The sequence below is a fragment of the Pseudopodoces humilis genome, chromosome 15 (genome assembly GCF_049639895.1).
Source record: "Pseudopodoces humilis isolate 2021_Gansu_Grassland_sample_001 chromosome 15, ASM4963989v1, whole genome shotgun sequence".
Lineage (NCBI taxonomy): Eukaryota > Metazoa > Chordata > Aves > Passeriformes > Paridae > Pseudopodoces > Pseudopodoces humilis.
In genome coordinates this window covers 8667464-8690339 of record NC_142214.1, presented here as the reverse complement: position 1 = coordinate 8690339, position 22876 = coordinate 8667464, and the positions used below count along the sequence as shown (strand labels likewise).

At 42.3% G+C, this 22876-nt stretch overlaps 1 protein-coding gene across 7 annotated transcripts in view; it reads left to right on the top strand.

Moving 5' to 3' along the window:
• The window catches only part of IL1RAPL2 (interleukin 1 receptor accessory protein like 2), a 373503-nt gene that overhangs the window by 30773 nt on the left and 319854 nt on the right, over positions 1-22876 (top strand). Inside the window, exon 2 of one of the 7 annotated variants that reach the window (XM_088062809.1) lies at positions 18833-19027. The exons of 4 other annotated variants lie outside the window; for them this stretch is intronic. In XM_088062809.1, the coding sequence (XP_087918935.1) occupies positions 18904-19027 (124 nt within the window). In that variant the 5' untranslated portion in view covers positions 18833-18903. Of the gene's footprint in view, positions 1-2906; positions 3046-8795; positions 8936-18832; positions 19028-22876 lie in introns of those variants that run through there. 2 more of the 7 variants (XM_088062815.1, XM_088062817.1) reach the window with 2 other exon arrangements.

Below are 22876 nucleotides of genomic sequence, written 5' to 3'. Positions count from 1 at the left end.
CTTTGAATAACTTATCCTTAAAAATCCCATCCCTAGACTCATGGCCCATACACACTTAAGAGTGATGTGAAAATGGGAGGAGTGGGCTCTAATAACAGCAGCTCTGGGCAGCTAACATTAGAGCAATGGAAAACTATAAGAAAAATAGTTTTTCTTGTGAGAAACTCCATAAATTAACAGGAAGAAACTTCTGTTTCTCTATAAAGACTGGTGAAAGGACTGTAGCAAGAATTGGGACTGTTTTAACCATCAAAGTTCCAAAGGTTTTGTCTCTTTTGTCATGTGAACAAGGGAATAGTGGGTAGACAGGGGATGAAAAGGTTTTTCTGGAAGTTTATTCTGGTGTTCTTATTGTAGTTTGTCAATAAACTTTCTTTTTTTTTCCCTTTTAAGTTTTATGCCTGTTTTGCTCTTGTTCTAATCCATATCTCACAGCAAGAAATAAGTAATTTTCTTAGTTATTGGTTTAAAACCACGACACTTATGTTCCTCCATGCTGACAACAGTCCTTCAAGCTGCATCTCTAAACCAGGAAAAAAAGGGTCAAAAGCCCACACCTGTGTTTAATTCAACTGGTTTTAAAATGTCAGAGTTAAATTCTCTGGTGGTGCACTGCATTGGGATACTGAATGAGAAAATGTCTTCTGCAGGGGGTTACAGAACTATGGTAAAGCACTTGAGTTCTCCTTGGACTTGATGGGGTCTCTGCTCTGCTGCACTCAACTCTGCTGTGCTGGCTCAGAAAGGGTTAAAGACTTTCTGAAAGCTGCTGAATTCTAGAGCAGTTATTTTCCCTGTGTAACAGTGAAAGAATGACTATGCATAATCTAATTTTAACTTAATATAGTGTACCTCATAGATTTTCATGTATAGAATAATGCCAGAAGCATTTGAAGAAGCTTTTCTTTTACTGAACGTGTGTTAAAACTCTGACATCATCAGAGAAAATACGTTAATTCAAAGAATTTTTTTAAAAGCTCCCTCTTGACTTCTGCATTTGATGATCTAAAAGCACATTATCATGATTAGTTTGTTATTTTTGTTAAAATCTTAAGCTCTCCTTTAATAAGATTGTGCTGATAGCAAAGCTTCATATGCTGCTGTGATTTCTCTGCATATTAGTTAAGAGCTACCTAATTAGAAAAGTAATTCTCATTTTGTAAACAAATACACTAAAAAAAACTCTTAGTGGATCATGCAGTTTTGCTATTTAATTTCTGCAGTACTAACAGAGAGAAGACTATTGTGAGATTCCTCTAGCAGTACGAATACAGAGATCACTGCTAACTAAAATGATTCTTGAAAGAGGGGATAAATTTGGGTTTCAAAATGATGGTGTGAGTTCCCCTGACCTGTGGGAAACAGAAGCAAAGACATTCCAGAGAGACTTTGTATTTCTCCTGTGTTTTGTACATTTTTTGGATCCTCCCTGCACTATTTGGGTTTCTCTCCAAGGACATACTTGGTTGTATCTTCTCTTTAATTTCTGTAATGAAATGAGGGTCTTCAGTCTTCCTGTCATCTTTTCTGAACCAGAAGGCAAAACATTAAGGGGAAAAGGAGAAAAAAATTCACAGTGTGACTTCTGAGAAGTGCTGAAGGCCTTCCTACCTTTCAAAGAACTGTAGGTCCCAATTTTTGTTGACTGCAATACATTTTGAAATACTGACCCTTTAAAAAAAGTGGCCTTGAGTACCTATGACTTGCTCTGCAATTGATGAGAGCTGCAGAACCTAAGCACCACTGAAAATCAAACTTATCAGTCATGCTCACTGGCTTCCTTTGATGGAAACAACTGTGCCTTGGGGAGTTTAGGGAGCTTTACTTAAAATTCCAGCACCTAAATGAAGTTTCTCTTCGTTTCTTTGCTTCTGGTGCTGTTCCCCATTTCTTTGCTTCTGGGGCTGAGGCTCTCCTGTGAGAGCAGGAAGCACAGGCTCGCCTGGAAGCCCTGAATCCACACGTGCCCCCTCTCCCCTATCCTGTGATGGGATGGGTAGCCTAGAAAGTGAGCCCTGCTTCTATAACACACTGAGATTTATTTACTGATTGCTGTGGCTTACTGTTAACAAGAGGAAATCCTTTTTCTCTTGAGAGACAGCAAAGGTCTTGGGTTTCTCTGTGCAAGAAGGATTACCCAGGATGGAAGGTCTTAAATTAGCAGGTCTTCTCTTTTGCTGATCTGTCTTATAAACCTTCAAACAATATGAAAATACCATAAGATACGGGGTTTTGTTAAGCTTTGGTAGCTTCTCTGTGCTGGAGAATGCTAATATGTGAGATGTTCCATTCTGGAGTAACTAATACAAAAAACAAAAACCAAAACAGTATAGTAACTTCTTCTAAAGAGTCAGTGATACCTCTGTTCAGAATTAGAAGTTTGAATGGGGTGGTTTTCTTTTTAACTGCAGTACTAACTGGAGGGAAAAGCCCAACTAAGTATGGAGTGTTACATCCTGGTACATGTGGTGTATGTTGAAAGGCTGACACCGTAACAAGTGGAATATAAGAGCTTTGCAGGACCTGTGCACACCTGGAGCTGCACCTGGCTCATTTACAGCCTGGGTCTCTCTGCTCTAAGCTCTTGCTGAGGAAATAGGATTTCCTGGGCTTCTGCACACACACACTGAGTTTGGGGGGTGCAGATTAACTTCATTGCAACCTTCACTGAAAAGGTTAACCAAGACATAGCAAAAAACCAGGCAGTTTATAAATGATATAAAAGAATGGAGCTGAGGCTCTTTGCAAAGGTATGCTTGCTTCATGGGTGGGGCAAGGAAGGAAGAGGAGAAGAAAGTGAAAATTTTGCAAAGACAGTGGGTTTACCAGGACTTGGAAACTGGATAGAGGAGTGCTGCTGCACTTGTGGAGAGTGGGTTGTTCATTCAATGTGCTGTTCCTCACAGCCTGGCTTGGAATCTTGGGCTGTGTCCTCATGATGCCTTGGGAGAAGAGGGCACCTTGCTTCTGGGGACACATGAGCTTTGTCTGAGCCCAGTGCCAACAAAGGTGAACAAACAGCTCCCCCCTAGCCCTGAGCCTGGGGTGAGTACTCTTTTTTTTTCTTTTTCCTTCTCCTTGTGGGGAACTGCAGAACAAAGAAAATAAGTAGAAGTTGGAACTCCTGTGAATTGGACCCCAATGGGACTTGTAAAGTAAGTACTTCATCCAAATTCTGCACAGGTGAGAGGTAGAGGAAAAAAGCTGGGCTCTCTGTGGACTGGGGAGGGGACTTACTCAATGAAGAGCAAAGAGATACTGAGGAGATTAGAAGGGAAAATGTCAAGCAGTTGAGAAGAGGAATCTCTTGTCTAAATACAAAATAGGGCTGGGAAAGCAACTGAATTTTGCCTGACTTTACACTTTACAGCTTCCATTCAGACCATCTTTAACTTTTTTTTTTAAATTTTTAAAATTAATTTATTTATTTTTTTCTCTGCAGAAGCAGGGACTTGGCTCAGTGTGTTCAAGGCAAAACCTTTATGCCGTGCTTGTTGGCTGCAGGGGGCATCAGGGCACAATTCCTCCAGCTGAAAGACGCTGTAGTGCCTGCAGAGCTTAAGATGCTCTGGAATCCCCACCTGTCCTCATGAGCATCATTGTATGCCCCCCTCGGGCTGTCAGCAAACACAGATAAAGGGCAGATTCCAATTAAAAATGCACAGGGTCATTGTAATGTAGCTAAAGAGGCTGTCTGGGTTGTGCTGCTGTCAGCCTGGTGCCGGTCGCACGGCAGCGTGGTGAATCGCAAAGCAAAGCCCTGCTGGAGCGCAGCTTTGCTGGGCTTTGCTCTCCGTCGCTTTCAACTCGTCTCAAAGCAAGGCTGAGCTCCTGAAGTTTGAGCTGGCAGCTCTGGTGTGCCGTGTGTTCGTGCCCTGCCCTTCAGAGGCTCGCTGTGCTGTGGGGGACACGCTGCCAGCCCTGTGTGATCGCTGTCCTGTGCTGGGAGCCGGGCACAGCCCGGGCAGGGGGGCAGCAGCACCTGCGAGCAGAGGGCTCCTCACTCCCTCCCGGGGGCAGCTCTGCCGAGGATGAGGGACTGCTCTCAAGGTAAAAGGGATTTGCATCAGCAAAGAAAGAATGAGCGCTGGTTCTTTGCCTCGAGCAAGCTTTCCTCGTGTTTGAAGGGTCTGAGCGTGATGCTGGAAGGTCATTTGACTGACTTGCACATTTCTGCAATACCTGAGTGCTTGCTGGATTTCACTGTATAGCTGCTATTCGAGGCAGAAACCAAAATCAAAGTATAATTAATATATAAAAGCCTCTTTTCTTTGCCTCGGGCTTGTTTCTAGTTTGTTTGTTTCAGTACATTTCAATGTGAATTTCTCTTGGTTCACTGACTCCAAACCAATGGCTGGCATCAAAACATAAAGCCTCGCAATCACTTTTGCCTCTTTCATGTGTGACTGCCTCAGAAATGGTGGCTCAGAGCACTAGAAATGTCAGCTACGAGCAGTTCTGGGGGCTACAGCTCTCCTTGTTGGGGTAGAGCTGTAAAAAAGCTTTGGCTGTGGGATGAGTTGGTTCTCCTGGGTGCAGGGGACTGTAGCAGTGACTGCTACTATGTTGAAATAAAGTTATCTCCTGGACTTGATCCTTTTGCTCTCTATCACTCTAGTTATTAAAAAGAGGTGTTTATTATTTGAGGGTTTTATGTATTTGTATAAAATAAATAAAGGTTTCTTCACACAGGTTTGATTAAAAAGAAAAGTCAGAGAGTTTATGATTTTATCTTGAAATACTTCACATGAGTTCACACTTGGTTAACTTAGATACATCTGCCCAGTACTTATAGATATGAAAGGTCAGTGAGGTTCACTCTGATTTTCTTCTTGACTTGGTTAAATACATCACTGCAGCTTAAGGCCATCAGTCTTCAACAGAAACTCAGGAAATGAGATGCCAACAAGAGTGAATGGGGGATGCTGGTGATTCTGCTTTATGGGAGCTTGTGGGGTCCCAGCAAGGCCAGTCCAAACTCAGGACTTGAATAATAGGAAGCTTCACACACTTTATATTTAGTTTCATTTATAGTTTAAAACAAAACCTCACCTTTCTTTTAGTTAGAACAATGTAAATCTTTCAAAGGTTTTACAAATGGGAAATACAGTTTTACTTTAAAGACTCGTACTACTAAAGGATTTCCAACTACGGGATTTCCAAGTGCAGAATTTTCCTTTATGGCTTTTCTTTGTGTGCTTTGTTTCAATGTTATTTTGAAAAGAGGCCAAACACACTACAAAATAATTTTTTAAACAAGGACGAAGACCGAAAGGCAAAATTCTAAATTTAATGTGGAACTGAATAATTCTTTTCAGGTCCCAAAGATTTCCATAAGTAAGAGTTGCTTGCAAGTAGTTTTCTAAGTAGAATTAAGAAACTGTAATAGGTTGACTCCATCAGCAACTTCAGCCAAAATCCATGTAGAAAAAGCCATCTGCCTGGCTCTTGGATTGCAGTCTGTGCGATGATGCTGTGTTTCAACAGGGATCAGTGTCAATGTGAGGAAGGGCTCCCAAGAGAAAGTGAAACGTGATATTAAGAATGTCAATATTTCACTTTCTAAACTGAAATTTTTGGTAGTGTTGAGGTAATCCATATGTCTTAATCAACTCCTGGTGTTTGAGTGGGAGGAAGCTCACACAGTAACTAGTTGAGGAGGAGGAGCAGTTAGTCAAAATAACTGCTTTTCTCCCTGAGGACTTTTTGGGTTCTGGAAATATTTAACAGATGAAATAGCAAGAGCATCTGTCCCGAGGGAATTATCAGAGAGGCATTTGACATCACAGATCATATAGATTGCTAAATGAGTGTTTTGTCTGCGGAAGGCCCGAGGTGTGATAGCACCGAGTGGGTTTGGGGGATTTTTCTGGCTGTTGGGACTGCCAACAGCAGCGTGGCAGTGGAGGCTCCGACAGCGTGGGCTGTGCCTCCTGCCCGGTGCTCTGGAGGGGGATTTGGGGACAGGAATCTGATGGAGCCCTGGCCTTTTGAAATGACCCTGAGGTGCAGGTCTGCAGAGCTGGGGGTGAGGGAGGCTGTCTGCACCCCAAGGCAGGTGTGCCTCTGGGAGTGTTTGCTGCTGTTGGGGCTGCAGGAGGGGTGAGCAGAGGTGTCTGTTCAGCTGCCCCTCTGCTGCCTCTCAAGGGTCATTGGGTATTTATATTTGTAGAATTTCAGTGCCTCCCCAGCAGTGTGGGGGCAGGAGGTGTCCCTGCTGCAGCTCTGCCTTCTCCTAGGGAGGGAGCACCCATGCATCCCTCACTGCTGCAGCACAGGATCACTGACTGCTGCTCTCCTGGGGCAGCTGCAGTGCCACAGTGCTTCCCTGCACACCTGGGAATGGGCTGCTGCCTCAGAATTAATAATCTAACTGATTATGAAGGCACGTTGGCAGATACCATAGTACCCGTCAAATCTAACTGCCTGTAAATTTAATTAGTGTGCAAAACCAGCTTTGGAGTATACCAAAACTTAATTAGTCAGCAACTTAAGGTTGTTAGCACACTCTCCAGGGTAATAATATCCAAAAAAGGGTACATGAAGGCTGTGATAAAATAATTAAAAGTGTAAGATCCTCATGGCACGTTTTCTTTAGAGCTCATCTCTGCTGTTTATAAATCGGTATGGAGGGATAAGGACAGCAGCACCTTGGAGCTGAGCTCTGATGTGGATGTCTTCCCTCAGTGGTGAGAGAACAATTAATTAGCAGGTGTGGTGGCTCAGGTCTGGTCAATCCCATGCAGAATTGAGCCTGTTCTAGGGAGCATCCTGTGCCTTTCACCATCACGTCTACCTGGTGGTGAGGAAACCCATGGTCTTCACAAAAGCATGGACTAGTAATTGACAATTTGGGAACTATGGAATGGCTGGGGGGCTTTCTGTCTGGACTGGTGGGGAAACCTGTGATTAATACATTGTCTTTTAAATGAGGTAATTTGGGAAAGAGAATAGAAACTGTTCAGGAGCAGTATTAGCAGCCTGAGTGGTGGTGACTTGTCCCAGGCACGTTCCCAGCACTTCAGGTGTCATTCTGGGTTACCACAGTGGCTTTGCAGCAAGGGACAATGGATTGCTGCCTGGGAGGAAAGCAGATTTACAGTTTGTCTGCTCACTCCTGCCATGCAGTGCTCCCATGGAGGGAAGGGTGTGTGGCTGCAGCCAGCGTTACTGCAGGGAGGTTTTTAACACCGATGGGAAGGCACGGTGTGACAGTGACTCACTGTGGCTTGTTTGAAAGGAAAGGAATGGATGGGATTTAGTAACACTGAGTGTGCCCCATCTGTCGCACCCCAGAGATGTACACACTTCTCTTCCTAATGTTCTCCTCCAGTCCTAAGCTGCTGCAAAACGTTTATCCCAAAATACCTGCATTTTTGTGGGAATAGCCTCTCCTATGGATGGAGCATGGACTAAAATGAAACCAGCAAGATCTTCAAGCATCCCTGGGCCTGACTGTGGTTTGTTGCTAGATGCTTGCCCTCTGAGTGCTCCTGGTCTCTCATTATCCCCATGCATCATGGGGAAAGAAGGAAGCAGTTAACTTTATGATCCCTGAAAGAGTGTGTAAAAGTTAACAGTGTCTAAGAAATGTCTGGAGGCTGAAACCACTTATGCACTTACATTCAAAAAAATGAAAGAATTAATAAAACATATTTTGGCTCCTCCAGTCCCACTCCACATAGCAAGACAACAAATTCAGTTCCTGTGCCCTGCAGATCTGCGGGAGGAGGCATTTTGGAGGCACATGAAGCTTCCCTGCTGCCAGAGTCAAACACAGGTACTGGAGCCTCCCTAAATACTTGTGGCATCGATCTCACCCAGCCAGACTCTCCCAGGCAGTGCAGGATGGGGGTAGTGAGTGGGTCATCTGCTCTGGTACTGGGAGAGAAAAAGCACATTGCCCATCAAGGGTTGCAGTGCTCCATCAGCACTGCCTGGAGACCCCACTCCAGAGTATGGGATTAGTGGAATTATGTTTTGGGAAGGGGCCTGGAACCATACCAGAGAGCCTCTCTGGGCTGGTGTTTCATGGAGTGGGACCATCTTTCATTCTTTAATGAACAGCCTAATGGAACTTTGTAGAGTTTCCTCAAAATCCCATATTATCATGAGGCAGTGTATCCACGTGAACCAGGGTTTGGTTTTTGGAAAGTTGGCATAGGGACAAAACAAGGAGGAGAAGCAAGGCTGGGTGCTGTGTGTGTGCCTGCATGCAAACATACTTTCCCCTGGATTTAATACACATCTGTTGAGGTTCATTTCACTTTCTATAGAACCTGAAAGCCCAAGGCCAAATTTTTTCTGCAAAAGCTCTGTACCACATGCACAAGGTTCACTTGCACCTCAGCCTAGACCTGCTGAAGATGATTTGTTGACAATCCTCTGCCCAGTTCTGTTTAGCTCTTGTTTTTTGATGACTGTCTCGTGTAACATCCAGCCACCCTAAAATCTATGCAAATTTGAGACTGACTTTGGCAAATCAGGATTAGAGGTGGTTTTTTTCACCACAGGCCTGTGACAAAGTGAAGAATGGCTGACTGGATTCAGTAAACCACCAGATTTCTGAGAGACAGACTGCACACTGCTGAGTGAGCTTAATTTAATGAACTGAGGGATGCCATGTAATCTAACTGCTTATTATGTTAAGAGGCAGCAGATAATCTAATGATCCACAGGTGGCTATTTTGATTTTACTGCCTGAAGTCAAATACGTGCTTAACTCCACCCCACTGAGCAGTGTTTGTCCCTGTGCTGAAGTGGTGCAGAGGGGGGCTGGCAGGAGCCCTCCCTGCTCCTGGCTGCCTGGCAGGGTCCTCTGGGCATGGGGCAGCCTCAGGCTTCCAGGGGTCTTTATTTCTGTGACCAGGAGCTCTCAGTTCTAGCAAAAATGCTAGTGATGATGTGCCCAGGAAAATTTACTGAAAACCAGCAGGTATTATTTTTATATTTTTAGGAACACCTGGTAATTTTGTGCCTTTTTATGCACATATAGGTGCTCTGGAGAAATGCACGTCATTGGTTATTTATATTTGTAGAATGTTTATGTATTTTAAAAAGTACCTATTCACAGCCTGTAATCAGGCTTTAATCATGGCCCGTAATCACAATCAATAAATTAATAGATTAATTAATAAATTAACACCAATGAAATATGATTTTTCTATTGATTGTATGTTTATTGATTTTGGTGCCTGGAAGTGCCAGCCTCGTCGTTGGGTTTTTCTTTAGAGGAGCAAGCTGGGTTTTAATGAGGTTTAAGCCTAGCACTTAGAAACATCACTCTTCAGTGTACCCTGCTCCCATTTTTGGGATCACTAATGTTGATGTAAAACTGCTTCTGATCTTTATTGTAAAACTTAACTGTACTTTTAATTGCTTTTGGTTCTGTTCGGTCTAACTGTAATAATTTCATTTTTTTGTTTAAAATTTCAATCATACTCGCCATATGGCGACCATCATTTATACATAAAAGCTACTTGCTGTTTTACCTTTGGAAATCATCAGGGCCTTCACAGTAAGAGCTTCCTAACCATCTGCTCCTCTCTCTGACCTCGTGTTAATGTAGACATCTGCAGTTGTGACTCCGGGGTTATTGAACAGCGATGTCCAGTCAAATGCCCTTGTGCCTGGCTTTCCAAAAAACAGCACTGCAGAAAGCCTGAGCTGCAACAAAAGCTGCAATTTGCAGCTGTGGTGGGCAGGCACGTTCCCCCCACACCCCCTGCAGGTCCTGCTGCACACAGAGCCAGAACAAGTGGATTTGGCTGAGGGGACACAGCCATCCCAATTAGCCATGGGCTCAGATTGATGTCCTGTAATCCTCTAATGCCAGAGATGCTCCAGCATTACACCCCATGCTAATCCATTTTTAGAATGTGCTGCGTGCATAAAGAAGATTATGCCATTTTAAAAGGAGCTAATTATTTGTAGTTAATCAAAGCATCCCTCAAATTACAGAAGAAAGTGTTGTAGGTTGAAATCCTGTCCTCGATTAAGTCAGCAGCCTGACTCTTCTTGGGTTCAGTGATTCAGGAGTTCTCTTACCCTGCCACTCCAGCAGTGCTGGCGACCTCACAGCATGCCCTGCATGGCAGGCTTTGGGCTGTTTTGTTCAATTTTTCTTTTTGCTATCAAAATATTGTATGCAAATGTTTGTCAATGAGGAGGAAGAGGTGGCTCCTAGTAATCTATCTTGTGGGAGCTGAAAACAATGGAGCTATTCACAACATTTAGATGTCTAATGTTTCTAGTGTTCTGAAACTTGGCACTCTTCATCTGAGTGCTGTGTAAATTGCAGATGAAGACAAAACATTAATTTGAACACATACATTCATTAAAAAAAGGAAAAGCTAATTTAATTTTGTGGTAAATGTGCTTTTAATGATTATTTTTTTTTAAAAGGCAGATATTGCTTACTAGAGCTGTTAAATTTTTTGTATACATTTTTGGAATTGTATTCAGCCATAATAATGACAATTAGACTTAATGCATTTGTGTTAATACTGATCTGTTTGCCCTAAAGCAGAATGCTTTTAAGCACATGCAATAATTTTGGTATTGAATAGTAAAACTCGATAAAAGGTTCAGGTAATATCTTGGTCTAACACTGATACTTGCACACATTAGCTCTTTTAAATGCCACAACAAGAAAACTGTTCTAAAATACATTTGTTTAGAGGATTAAATATGGCAGTTAAATGCTGGGACTTCTGATAAAAGCCCTCTGTTTTTAATGGCCCATAAACATAAAATAAGTCTTGGTGAGGTGGCAAGGGTTTGGGGGAAGAAACCCTGGGCTGGCAGGTACAGCTGCTTTAAGGGTTCTGTTTCCCCAGTCTGTCCCTGTCCCACCTGGGCAGGATGAGGTGTCAGACCCACAGAAAAAGAAATACATTTGTGTTATTTGGTGGTGATAATGGAGAGCATTTCCCCCCCACTAAGTTTCTTTATTTTTCTTCAATAATCAGTCGCATGGATTTGATTTCTGAAGTAGATTAATTTCTTTATGCAAGTAGTCAGTAAGAAAATCACTGCAGGAAATTGAGCAAATGCCCAGTTCGGGTGACCAGTGTGTCTGTTCAAGTCTACAGAGACTGAAATGTGGATTGAAAAATGTGCATGCATTCTCTGAAAAGAGATCAGTTAAGAAAAGTATCAGAAATACTTTTTCATTTTTTGTTCTTGACCAAGTTTCATAAATAATTTTATATGAAGTATTTGGTTTCCGATTACCTCAATGTATGGATTTTTTAGGAAAGTTGGTGATGTTTGTGTTTTTTGAGAGGATGTGGGTAGGAGGGGGGTGGCAGATGGGAAAGTCAGGAGAAGGTTAGGATATGCTTTTTAAAGGAAATGCAAATAGAAATGTAATTTAAAACTAAAAATGAGAGGATAAAAGGGTTTCTGAGGGATCTGTTGGCTGAACTGGGATGGCTGTGCTCTCAGATGGGGTGAGGTGCAGCGTTTTGGCTTCGGTCACAGGTCCAGAGCCCTCCTGGCCAGGGAGGAGGGAGTTATGGATTCTGCAGGCAGCAGTGTGGGTGCAAGCTGTCTGTGCTGCTCTCCAGCTCCCGCAGCCAGGGTTCTGTACAGAGAGTAGCTGACCTTGAAATGTGCCTGGAGTGTGCAGGACAAAGCCTCTCACACTTTAGGGAACTTGTATGTTGCCAGTTGATTCTTGTTCCTAAACCTTAATTTCATTCCCTTCAAATGCCTCTTTTCAAATCCCTTGAGCAGCTTGGTGTGAACCAAGGGGAAGTGGCAGTTTAGGTGTTACAGAGCTTGTCTGTGAGCAGGGATGTCCAAGGGAGCCCTGTGAGCAGGGATGTCCAAGGGGCTTTGCCTCTCTGGGATGCCCTGTGGACCCAGTGCTGCTGCTTCTGGGGGAGACTGGATCTTCATGGACCTCCTTTCCTTTCTGTCATGTTGACACCAGTAGTGGAGCTGAATGGAAGGCGGGAACTGCATGTTAATATTGCTGTAATTGTTTAACTAAAGCTTCTCTGATACTGATTTGGACTTGAAACAGGTACAACCACTGTCTCTGTTTGTACTGCCTAATAGGAGATGAGCAGAGCATGTTTCCAAGATGGCATCATGCTCCTATAAATGTTTGTGAGTGTGAAGATGAGATCGGTGCATGATCTCTTACACAGTGAGGCAGATGTTCAAATGATCTGCATGTGATTCAGTAGCCATATCCATTCAAGATATGGCTACTTCTGCTGCAGCTCTTCAGGTGACTGTACTGCAATTCCTGTATTCTCCATGGTAAATTACACAGGTTTTGCAGATCCCAGTACCCGTGTTCCTTTAGCTCCTGGGATAAGAAAAGAAGAATTTTCCTAAAGCTGTGAGGTGGCTAAATACAACATGATATCTGGGAGTGCGATGGGTGAGTGGGAGTGCCTTGTTCCCTGCAGGAACTCCTCAGGAGCTCTGTGTCTGTCTCCTCTCTCAGCCTCTGGCCTTTCCTGCATAGAGGGGTGAGCTTCAGAGTTGATCAAGCTTTCTGTTCAAGTTTAAGTCTGAAATTAGTTGGTGTAAATTTTTAACTATTTGTCTCCATTATTACAGTCTCACTTTAAACCATAGTGCAACACTGTTACCTGTTTCAGGATGACATTTTTTAAGTGGTTGTGTCTTTCACATTTTGCTTTAAAAAGCCCTCTTTGTCTCCACCTGCCCACTTGTTTCTGGACTAGACCTACCTATTTGTATTAAGAAGTAATGCGGGTTTGTGCAGAATTATTTCATCACAGAATCTCTTTTAAAATGGTTTAATACAATTTCAGGAGTGGGAGGTGTGTGTTTTGTCTTGTTGCTTCCAGAGTAAACTGCTTAACATTACCTACTGCTGTGTGATGTGCTGGCAGGTTAGGTAAATGAACTGTTTTTCTGCCTGAGGTTCAGCTCCTCACCTTGGAACAAAAGCCTACAAGAGAGCTGGAGAGGAACTTTTTGCAAGGGTGTGTAGTGACAGGACAAGGGGGCACGGTTTCAAATTGAAAGACTGTAGGTTTAAGCTAGATATTAGTAAGAAATTCTTTACTGTGAGGGTTGCGAGCCACTGGAACATGTTTCCCAGAGAAGCTGTGGATGCCTCATCTCTGGAAGTGTCCACTTTGGTCAGCCTGGTCTAGCAGATGTCCCCCTATGGCAGGGGGTTTAGGATTAGGTGGTCTTTAAGGCTGCTTTTGAGCCACACTGTTCTGTGCCTCTGCGATTCTGTGTGGTGCTCACTGCACAGCCAGAAAATTCAGGCACAGGGAAGCAAAGAGACTTGACCATTTCCATTCTGAGGGGGGATTTTGATCATGGCCTACTAAGTAGCAATTGACTCTGCTAAGGTCTAGGAAAGGAGTTGTGTTGAAGTCCCTTCTGGGTCCATCCTGTGGTGGAATCTTGATTTAATCTTCGTGCAGAAGGCAGCAGTGGCATTTTGGGTGTGTCTGATCAGATTTTGACCATAGGGCAGGAGGGACTTGCACCTGGGAGCCCTCCTGAGTGGTTCCTGTTCCCAGGGATCCATGAGTCTGCCTGAGTGCACCTTTGTGAGCAGTTGCTCATTTTTCATTAGGTAGTGATTTGATTAGATAAAAATAAAAGTTGCTTGAGCATTCACTTTTGCAGTGATGCATAACAAATTTATGCAGATTCAAATAGGACTAATCTGCATGCAAAATATAAAATGTGATTACTAACCCGTATGCACCTGTACTGAAGTTTAATTGGGTACAAATATGAACAGGAAGAGAGAAACCTAACAAAATGTACAGCCTTGAATTTGGGTATGAATAAATGCAAAGAGATCCTTATAGTGTTAATGATGATTCAGGTGTTTCCGGAGTAAATTAAATCTTTCAGTAATTTAAGAACACTTATTCTTTAATTTTCATTGACTTTATAAAAAAAAAAGAGTCTTTTTTTCGGCAGGCTTTTTACCTTTTGCTTCCTTTAGCTATACTGTTCTAATGGCATTCAGTTCATGTCCAGGATCAGCCTGAAAACACAGACCATTGATTCTGGTCATGTGTAAATCAGTTGACAATGGTCATAGTTTCCTTGACATTAAGGAAACATCAGTGCTAACAGTGCATTGGGAGGTCAGGACTTAAAGTCAGGAGAGCTTTAAAGAACATGTTAGTACTCATTTTCATAATAGTTTTGGTGGTGTTCAGTGATTTGTTCATCTAACACTGCAGCTTGTGTTCAAATACAGTATTAGAGGATATCACTTGCCTGTAAAGGTCTCCATGGTCCAGGGAGGTTGGATGTCAGTGAAAGTGCATTTCAGCTGATGTTTCTTTCTTCCAGGATGCTCTGAGAAAGCTATTAATGTTCCATGGTTAAGCAGAGGAGAGTAGCTTAATTCAGGCTGTAGGAGTGAATGAGTTATGAGAAGAAAAGCTGAAAGTCAGTTATCACTACTGGCTTCTCATTCTTAGGGCACATATCCAATGGGAGACCCCAGCAGTTGCAGTACTTCAAAAACAGAACCCATATAATTTGTGTAATGAAGTGAATGGAAAGTATTTGGGCTGGTACCATTCCTGCACTGAAAAGCTGGCATTGCTTGAGCCAGGTTTTGTCACTCACTGAAGCTGGTACAGGGTACAGTGCTGGGGAAGTAACCCCTTGCCTGGCTGAGGAGGCCTGAGCAGCCAGGAGCATGGCTTGTGCACAGTGTGGGCACCCTGGTCGTTAGAAAGTAATAGTACTGTCTAATACTTATTTCTAATAATTACTTTCATGTGAAAGCTTTCCCGAGTGGGTTTCTTGGGGACCAGGCTCATTTCAATGAGAGATGCTGTGATGAGAAGAGCCATTCTCAAGAGAACCTCCTGAGTTAACATTGCACATTGTGAACACCAGCAGTTGCAGCTGAGCCCTGCTGAGCCCTTTGGGTTAAGAACAGCCCTTGCTAAGAGATTTCTGACACATTTTGATGGAGACCAAATGTAAGTAGTGGGAATGCTTTAAGTAAACTGACCTGACATCAAATAATCAAAACCACTTAACACTGTGACACAAAGTGACAGCATCACAGAATTTGAAAATTTAAGTTGACACTCTGTCCTGTGCATTAGTGGATACAAGAGCAAACAGCACCATGGCATGGGTTAGTTATGGAGTGTCAGGATTTCCTCTGAGTGGCTGTGACACTGTGAGGCTGGCCTGTGACCCTGGTGTTGTTCTATGCAGAGGAGTGGGTTTGTGTACAAATAAACAAGGCCGTGAAAAGGTGCCTTGAACAGAAGGCTCCCAGTGGAGCACTGTGGGAGGGTGGCTTGGGCTGGTTGCTGGAATGACTGCTGTTGAAAATGGTGTGTGATGAGACAAGGTTTGCAACTGGAGCCTTGCAATGCAAATCTATCCTTGTTTAATAAGAATATCCCCAAATGACTGTATGGGGAGCCATAGGTTCAGATTTCTCTTGAAGTTATTCATCCTAGACCTCTCCATTTATACATATTTCCCAGAGGAAACAGCCTCTATTACTTCCTTTAAGCAGTTACCCAGGATATATGCTACCCATAACAGCTGCTCCTTGCAAGAGCCTTCATTTTGTTAATGTTACCTTTGCCAGAAAATATTCAAAACAGAAAATGAAGTATCTGTAGTGGTGTGTTCAACTCAGCAGGAAGCTGCATTGGTGCCAGAGCAGAGTGAGACAGAATAGTAGAGTTCTGTACCAAATAAATTATTAATCTTTAACGTGCAAAAAGAGAAGCTGTAGGAAGAAAGAATTGCATGGTCTGGCAAGGCTTGCAAGCACCTGTGAGTCTTGGGGCTGTACTGAGTTTCCAAGAAATATCTCTATGTTTTAGGCCCTTAGGAAAATAACACAGTGAGGGAGCCTAATCACTTATCCATTGCCAAGCACAGTGCTGGCTTTACCAAGCCCTGCCACATCTTGGTTTTCAACTGTTTGATCAGGCAGATGGGAAAGGGTTTATTCTGCACTGCCATCTGCAAGGTTGCGGAGTTAATGGTGAACTGAAGACAAGAATAAGTTGTTCCACTGGAAGATCTGATAATTGCTTATCAACAAATGGCTAAGTGACTTGAAAGCAGACAAATGAGAATGTGCAAGTGCTGTAGGTGAATCGGCTCTGAGAGGTCAATGTTCAATGTTCGGGGAGTATTCCTTGGGCCTCAGGTTCCTCTGACAGCACTCACCTTTTCAGAAGGCATTTGCTAGTGTCAGAATGGTATTTTAGAGAGGTTATGAGCCCTTGAGGAGAATGTAGGAATTTCTTAATGGAAAAGGGAGAGAAAATATACTGATGAGAAAAGGAAGCGAGAAGGCAGTGAGGAAGGCTTGTTGTTTCAGTTGTTATTCTGTATTTAGGTGGACTCTGTGCTCTAGTATCTATGAACAGTCTGTGAGTATAAATGCTCCAGGAAAAGGTTGTGTTTCAAGACAAAATACTCTGATATTCCTGGCTCAAGTGAGATCATGGTGTATATATAGCAAGATAGAGCTTTGACTGGGTCACTGGCACTGCTTGGGTGACGTGGCATCATCCGGCAGTGCTCTAGAACATGTTCAGGCCATGGAGGTGTGATGCGTGGGCATAACAGTGAATGCGTATTTAGAGCTTGACTTTACATTTGGGTAGAGAAAAACTGAGTTTTCCATTTTGGTTTACCTAGGGTTTGGGTTTGCAGGGTGGTGTGGGAGTACCCTGAGCATTTACAAAAGGGAATCCAATGAAGTGCTAGAAAGTCGCCATAGAAACATTAATGTGTGGAGAGTATGACAGAATTGTTTCTGTAGATACTTCCTGAGGTTTTAAAGGCTGATACTTTTCAGAAATGGTGGAATGCATGCAATTAATTGAAACTGGAAGTTTCAGAACATTAGATTTGCGTTGGTGTGTGGAGGGATGGAGATGCTTTTGGATCAAGTCTTCTGCTGTAGTGGGCAAATAGGTCACATACTCCCTTCAGTTTTATCAAGGCATCCTGTTCATAAGCAGTTGGATCCAGGCTCCCAGTACTGCTGCTCCCTCAGAACCACTGGGCTCTGCTGACTGGACATCTTCTCATACCTCAAAGGTTTCCATGGTTACTTGGAGCAGTGTAAATAGCTTTTCTGCCTCCCTGTTTTTTTCCCCTATTATGAGTCCTTTATGTTGCTACTTTCATCTTGTAAAATTGAATCTCAGTTTGCCTGGTCTTCTAGATTATCCTTCTAAGCACTTCTTTCAATGTACATTTCTCAGTCAAGGGTGACTGGAACTGTGCAGTTTCTCCCATCAACTTGTCATGTCCCATAGATGCATGAAGTCTGGCAGTAGGCATGTCCAGGGGTATGGCTTTTTTTTGGCAAAAGCTTCAAGGTGGTTTTTATTTGAGTTCCTTTTGAAATGAAATGAATTGTCCTTTACAAGAGGTCAGAATTGTTACTAGTTCACATGTCCAATGCTGTGAGGGAATAGTAATTAAAGAAGTAATTAACCATTGCATCTGTTTAAAAGTCCCATGCCAGTTCTTCCATAACAGATAACCTCTTGCTCACTGGCAGTTTCTGTGGTTAAATGATACTTTGTCTATCTTTATCTTGTTCTGGAAGAGTAGAGAACTCAAAGAGCCCTTGGAGGTCATTTTTGTTTGACAATTGCTTTGTGAGTGCTGTTGGCACCGCTCTGTAGGGTGGTCTCACCAGGACATCTGGGAGCTCTGGGACGTTCTTCGAGAACAGAGAGGAGCTCAAAGCTTTCAAAAGCTCTTTGCTGCAACCAAAATTTGCTGAGGCAAATGGAAACATGCACAGGACAGTTGGTGAGAACTGGGCTAGCAAGAAGCTCATTGAGATTTTGTGTCTGACTTGGAATTTCATCCTGTGTTGCTTTTGTTTTGGTTTTTTAAACTGATCACCATAGGGTCCTGTAGGGCCTTTGTCTGAGGTAAGCATTAATCTCTCAAGTCAGTGGCCCTATCTTTGACAGAGCTGGTCATCCAGGAATTTATTTTATTATTTCACAATGAAATATTTAAGACCCCACATTCATAAAAACTTTCTCCAGAAAGCTACTTCTTGTCTTGGACAATCACACTAAGTTATCCACCAGCCTCCGGGTTTTTTTCAGAAGTAAAGCCTTACACAATTCATTCCTCATAATTTTTCTGAGTTTCTTGGATGATCATTTATTTCCCATCTCATTGAATATCAGAATGACCTGTCCTATATTTTTCTACTTACTTAGCTCCTGTTGGGTAATGGGAGTTTGTAGAAGCTTGGCTTTCAGTACTAAACAGCCACATTCCAGTGTATTTTGTAAGTTCTCACAGGAACTGTTTGGCAGTGGCTTTTGTGTTGTGCTGGATTGGTGCTCCATAATGCTGCACAGTTAGAAATCTTCATCAGATGCCTTGGTTTTAAGCAACCACTAAACAACATTCTGAAATTTGCTTGCACTCGTTTTTTTCCCCCTTCCCCATTCCCAAATATCCCTAAATTATCTCAGTTATAACTAAATCTTGGATTTTTTTAATCTTAAAAAATGACTCATTGAGAATTTGCAGCTGTAATGTCATGTTCTCTTATTGCTAATACTCACTGTAGATTACATTTTTCTTCCCCAGTACTTGTCAAAACTGGAAGTGGGTGGGTTTCTTTGTGCCTTGATAAATCAAATCAGTTCCAATGAATGGCAGTGGGCTCCTACTCTGCATGATACCCTTGCTGTGAATTTTGAAATGGCATGCATGGTTCTAATACAAATTTTGTTTATGCTGTTATTGTAGTGCTATTTTTTAATGTAACATTTACGAAAACATTGGCAATCAAAGAACATGTTACCATTTGTGCTAATTTCAGGAGATGATCACAGGGCTATGTAATTAGCATCGATTAAACGAGGAGCTAAATGGAGAGAGGCTACTTACGAGATGGAAGAGCAGGACATTTTCACTGCTAGACAAGGAACACTTTACAGTATGTTAATGAATCATGACAGCTGGAGAATTCATAAAGGCCAAATCAGAGATGATTGCTTCTGTTACAAGGCAATAGGTAGGTCATTGGGCATTGTAAGATACTTGGAATGGTATCCTGTTGTACTATGGGGAAAGTGAGAGATTTATGTAATGGAAATCCTGTTTCACAGCTCTAATAAGCTTGTTAATAACAATTCAGTGTGTCACGGCACTTAGTAAGGATTTCAGATTTTGTAACGTAGAATGAAGTGAAAAATTAAAGTGGAAAAGGAAGGAAGATGTTGCAGTGAACATTTTTTGTGCAGCAGTGTTTGCTAGCAATACCCTTTAAGAGGCTTTCATGGACTGCAATTTGAAGTCCAGTTGCACAGTGTGAAGACAGGGCGGTTCCACTTGTGTTGTCTCTGAGCCACCTGCCTGCCCTGAAAATGTGCCTGCAGTAGTAGAGAATTTGATGGTGGGAAAAGTTTCCTTTTGTCAGTGTGTGACAAGCCATTGCTGCATGAAATGGCGTGTGCTGAAGCTTTTCTGAGCTCTCATAGGGAAATCCCTTGTGCAAACAACTCAAAAACTTGTGTGCTTCCTCCCCCAGTTTGTAAGCAGGGTGCTAGGGGTGGGATTTGATAGGTGCAGACTGTTTTTCTCTCCTTGGCATTCACCCACCTGCAGATTGATGCTACCATCTGGGAAAGGGGTAGAAATTTAGGGTGTTGAAATCTAGGAATGAGTTTAGTGAGTTGTGTATCCCCTTGGAGTTCATGCTGTGCAGTGGTGTATCTAACTTATTCATGCAGTAGAAATGCCTGAGTTACCGTTTGAGTGAATCTACCTTGGTGTAGCAGCCATGAACCCTTTGAAGAGCTCTAGTTCATCACTCAGATGAGCAGAGTGCTTACATCATTCCATTTCCCATCTAATCCTCTTCAGGCTTGACTGTCCCTGTAAATTCTTGGATGGGCCATTCAACTCTGCCTTTCTGCTCAGACCCAAAATCCCAATGTCAGGACAATTCCCGAAGTCAGTTTTCTCTTCTGGCCATCAGAAGAACTTGTCCACGAGGATCAGTCTTTCTAATGGATGTTGCCCCTGGAACTGACCACTTGTGTATTCTGCACCAGTGTGAAAGTCTTACATTTTTACTGTTTGGCATCATCATGGGATGCAGCAGCATCTGTATGAGTCTGCACAAACCTGTCTGCAGAAGGTGCTTTTGTTTCACCTCTTCACTCAAGTTTTGAATCATATGTATAACCACAGTTCTGTCCATTCAAATGCTGGTTCAATGCTTCAGTGGTGGCTACGGTTTTTTTTACTTGCTCTGTCTGGGACATGATGTGACATCTGTGAAACATGAACCCTCTAATAACTGGAGAGAAGCCTGGAGCAAAACCTTGCATGTCTGAACAGCTCCACAGTTGCAGAAGGGAGGGAATGCAAGTTTTTTGGTCTAGGCTTCCTGTGACTGATTCTTTTCTCCTGATTTCTCCTGCTCTTGGAATCTCACAGCAATTTTGTGTATCAGAAACCCTTTTCTAGGCTTGTCTGCAGAGGGCAAGGGCTGTGTTTTTTGTTAGAACCTGACTTCAGTGATGTAACACAGCATATCTTGCTCTTGCTTCCAGATCACCATCTCATTTCTGAACGATGCAATGTATTGATAGAGGTGAGCACATAGGACTTTACTCCAGGTTGCTTGTGCACTTGTGCTGGGCTGTTTTTCTGCCTTTTCCTGGTCCAATTAAAGGAGGGAGTCTCAGGGCTGTGGAGGTTGTGCAGTTTTTGGTCTGTTGCCCATTCCAAGTAAGGTCTTTTCACTAGGAAAAGTCATGCTGGTAAATAAGTATGAGCTGTCAGGTTCACCTTTTTCTTTCTTTAGTTCTTCTTTCCTTATCTTTTAGTCTCTCCTTCTTGAAGGAGTGTGATGACATAGGGTTGTTTCCTAATTGCAACAGAAGCCTAGGTGGGGAATACATTAAAGCATGAACAAACAGGAATCTGCTGGATAAACATTTAATTTTTGCCTGCCTACTTCAATTTTAAGTCCCAGAGGACCAACTTCCTACTATCACTGAACCTCATTATAGTTTTATCTCTGGTCTTATAATAAAATCAAAAGCATTAAGCAACTGGAGCTGTCCTGGGCTATTTAGGATCGATTCAGGTAACCACTAATTGCAGTTTGCCTCCCAAATGCTGTGGAAGTTGAAGGTCTTTTTCTGTATGTGGTGGTCAAATATCTTCTTGAGACAGTGCACAAAGCCAAGTTAATAGCGACCAGGGTTATTTAATATCCTAAATAAGGATACAGAGGAGGAAGTGGAAAGCAATCTGGCAGTGTCTGCTGAAGCTGCTGGCATGGTTTTGTTGCAAATTAACTGTATCAGAGTGAATTAGAAAGGGAATAAAGGGTTGCAAATATTCATAGGATTTGGGCACTGAATTTAGATTGGCTTATATATGTGGCTATTTTCATGTTTTCTGTGGAACTGGTTCATGTGGTTCCAATTATTCATTTAAGTTCCATATTATTATCTTCAGTTTCCTGAGTGCATGATTTATGTATCTGAGACTATTAAAGCCAAAGGCACAAATTGAAATTCACTGCACATTGATTAAATTGGCTGTATGCATTACTTAAGTTAAATAAATTACCTATGTTAAAAAATGACTCTAATAGTTACAATTTGCAATTCAAATGACGTATAAACCAAGGATTATTTGCCAACAAAATGTTTGAATAATATTGAGTAACGAATGTATTAGAGAATTTCATGAGTTCATCACAGTCAATGAATAAGGAAAAAATAACTTATCAGATAATATGTAAGTATTTGTTCAGTGGAAAATCAAATTCCCAACAGGTTATTTGGAAAATCCAGTGAATGTCAAGGATGCATGAATGAATGAGGTGTGATGAATGCACCTAATTGCACATAATACTGTTTTAAGAAGCTTGGCTTTCTGCAAATATGAATCTTCTTTCTGTGAAGAAAGAGAAAAATTGAAGACCATGGTGATGCTGCATCCATAGAAGGTTGTAGAGGTGTGGTTAAAGTGCTCAGTCCTTCTTGGCTCCAGAATTAAAACACAGGATCCAGACTGAATCTTGTCTCGATGGTGCTCCCCTCTTCTCTAAGACCTGATCATGGGCTTCCTGTTTGTCTGCTCGAGTGCTGAGGTGTCTGGGACTGCTTCACTCACTGGTGGGAATGTGGGTCTTTGGGGAGGGCAAAAGTGATGTGTGGAAGCTTTTCAAAAGAAGTTGGTAGCTAAGGGATTTGGTCTCATTTTTTTTCCTAAAAGTTGGTTTCTATCAAGATATTTCTGTTTCAGGTGCTGCTGTTAAAGTGAAGTATTGGAATGGGTAGGTCTGGTTTTATAAAGCTCTTCTGTTATTGTTTTCTCTATTGTTTCTTTTGTAAACAAAATAGTACCCTAAAACCCATGGGCTGTTGAGTTTTTAGTGTGACAGAAAAATTATACAACAAACAAACCCAAACAAGCACAGACTGTCCCTTCCCAATTAAACCAAATGATTTTTTTCCAGTACCAGATTCCAAATGCCAGCAGTCCATCAATATCCAACCTCCCTTCTAGCCTCCTCCAAGGCGAACCACTGTGTTTTATAAACCTTCCAATAGCTCATGTACATAGCAATAACACTAATGAAAGGTAGAGAGTTTTATTTTAATGTGTAGACAAAGCAGCTCTTCTTTTTTCTTTGACAAAAGTTTTAAGTGTAGGACTTTTAAAACCAGGTACTTTAAGAGATGAAGTGCTCAGAAAAATTAATAACAGATTGTATGGGGATCCTGAAAGGTCACACCAGTAATGATTGTATTAAGAGGAAAAGGGCATGTTAGCAAGGAAGTGAGCAAAGATGGATGTCAAATCTTGGGTGTTAAAGTATTTCATTTTAACCTGG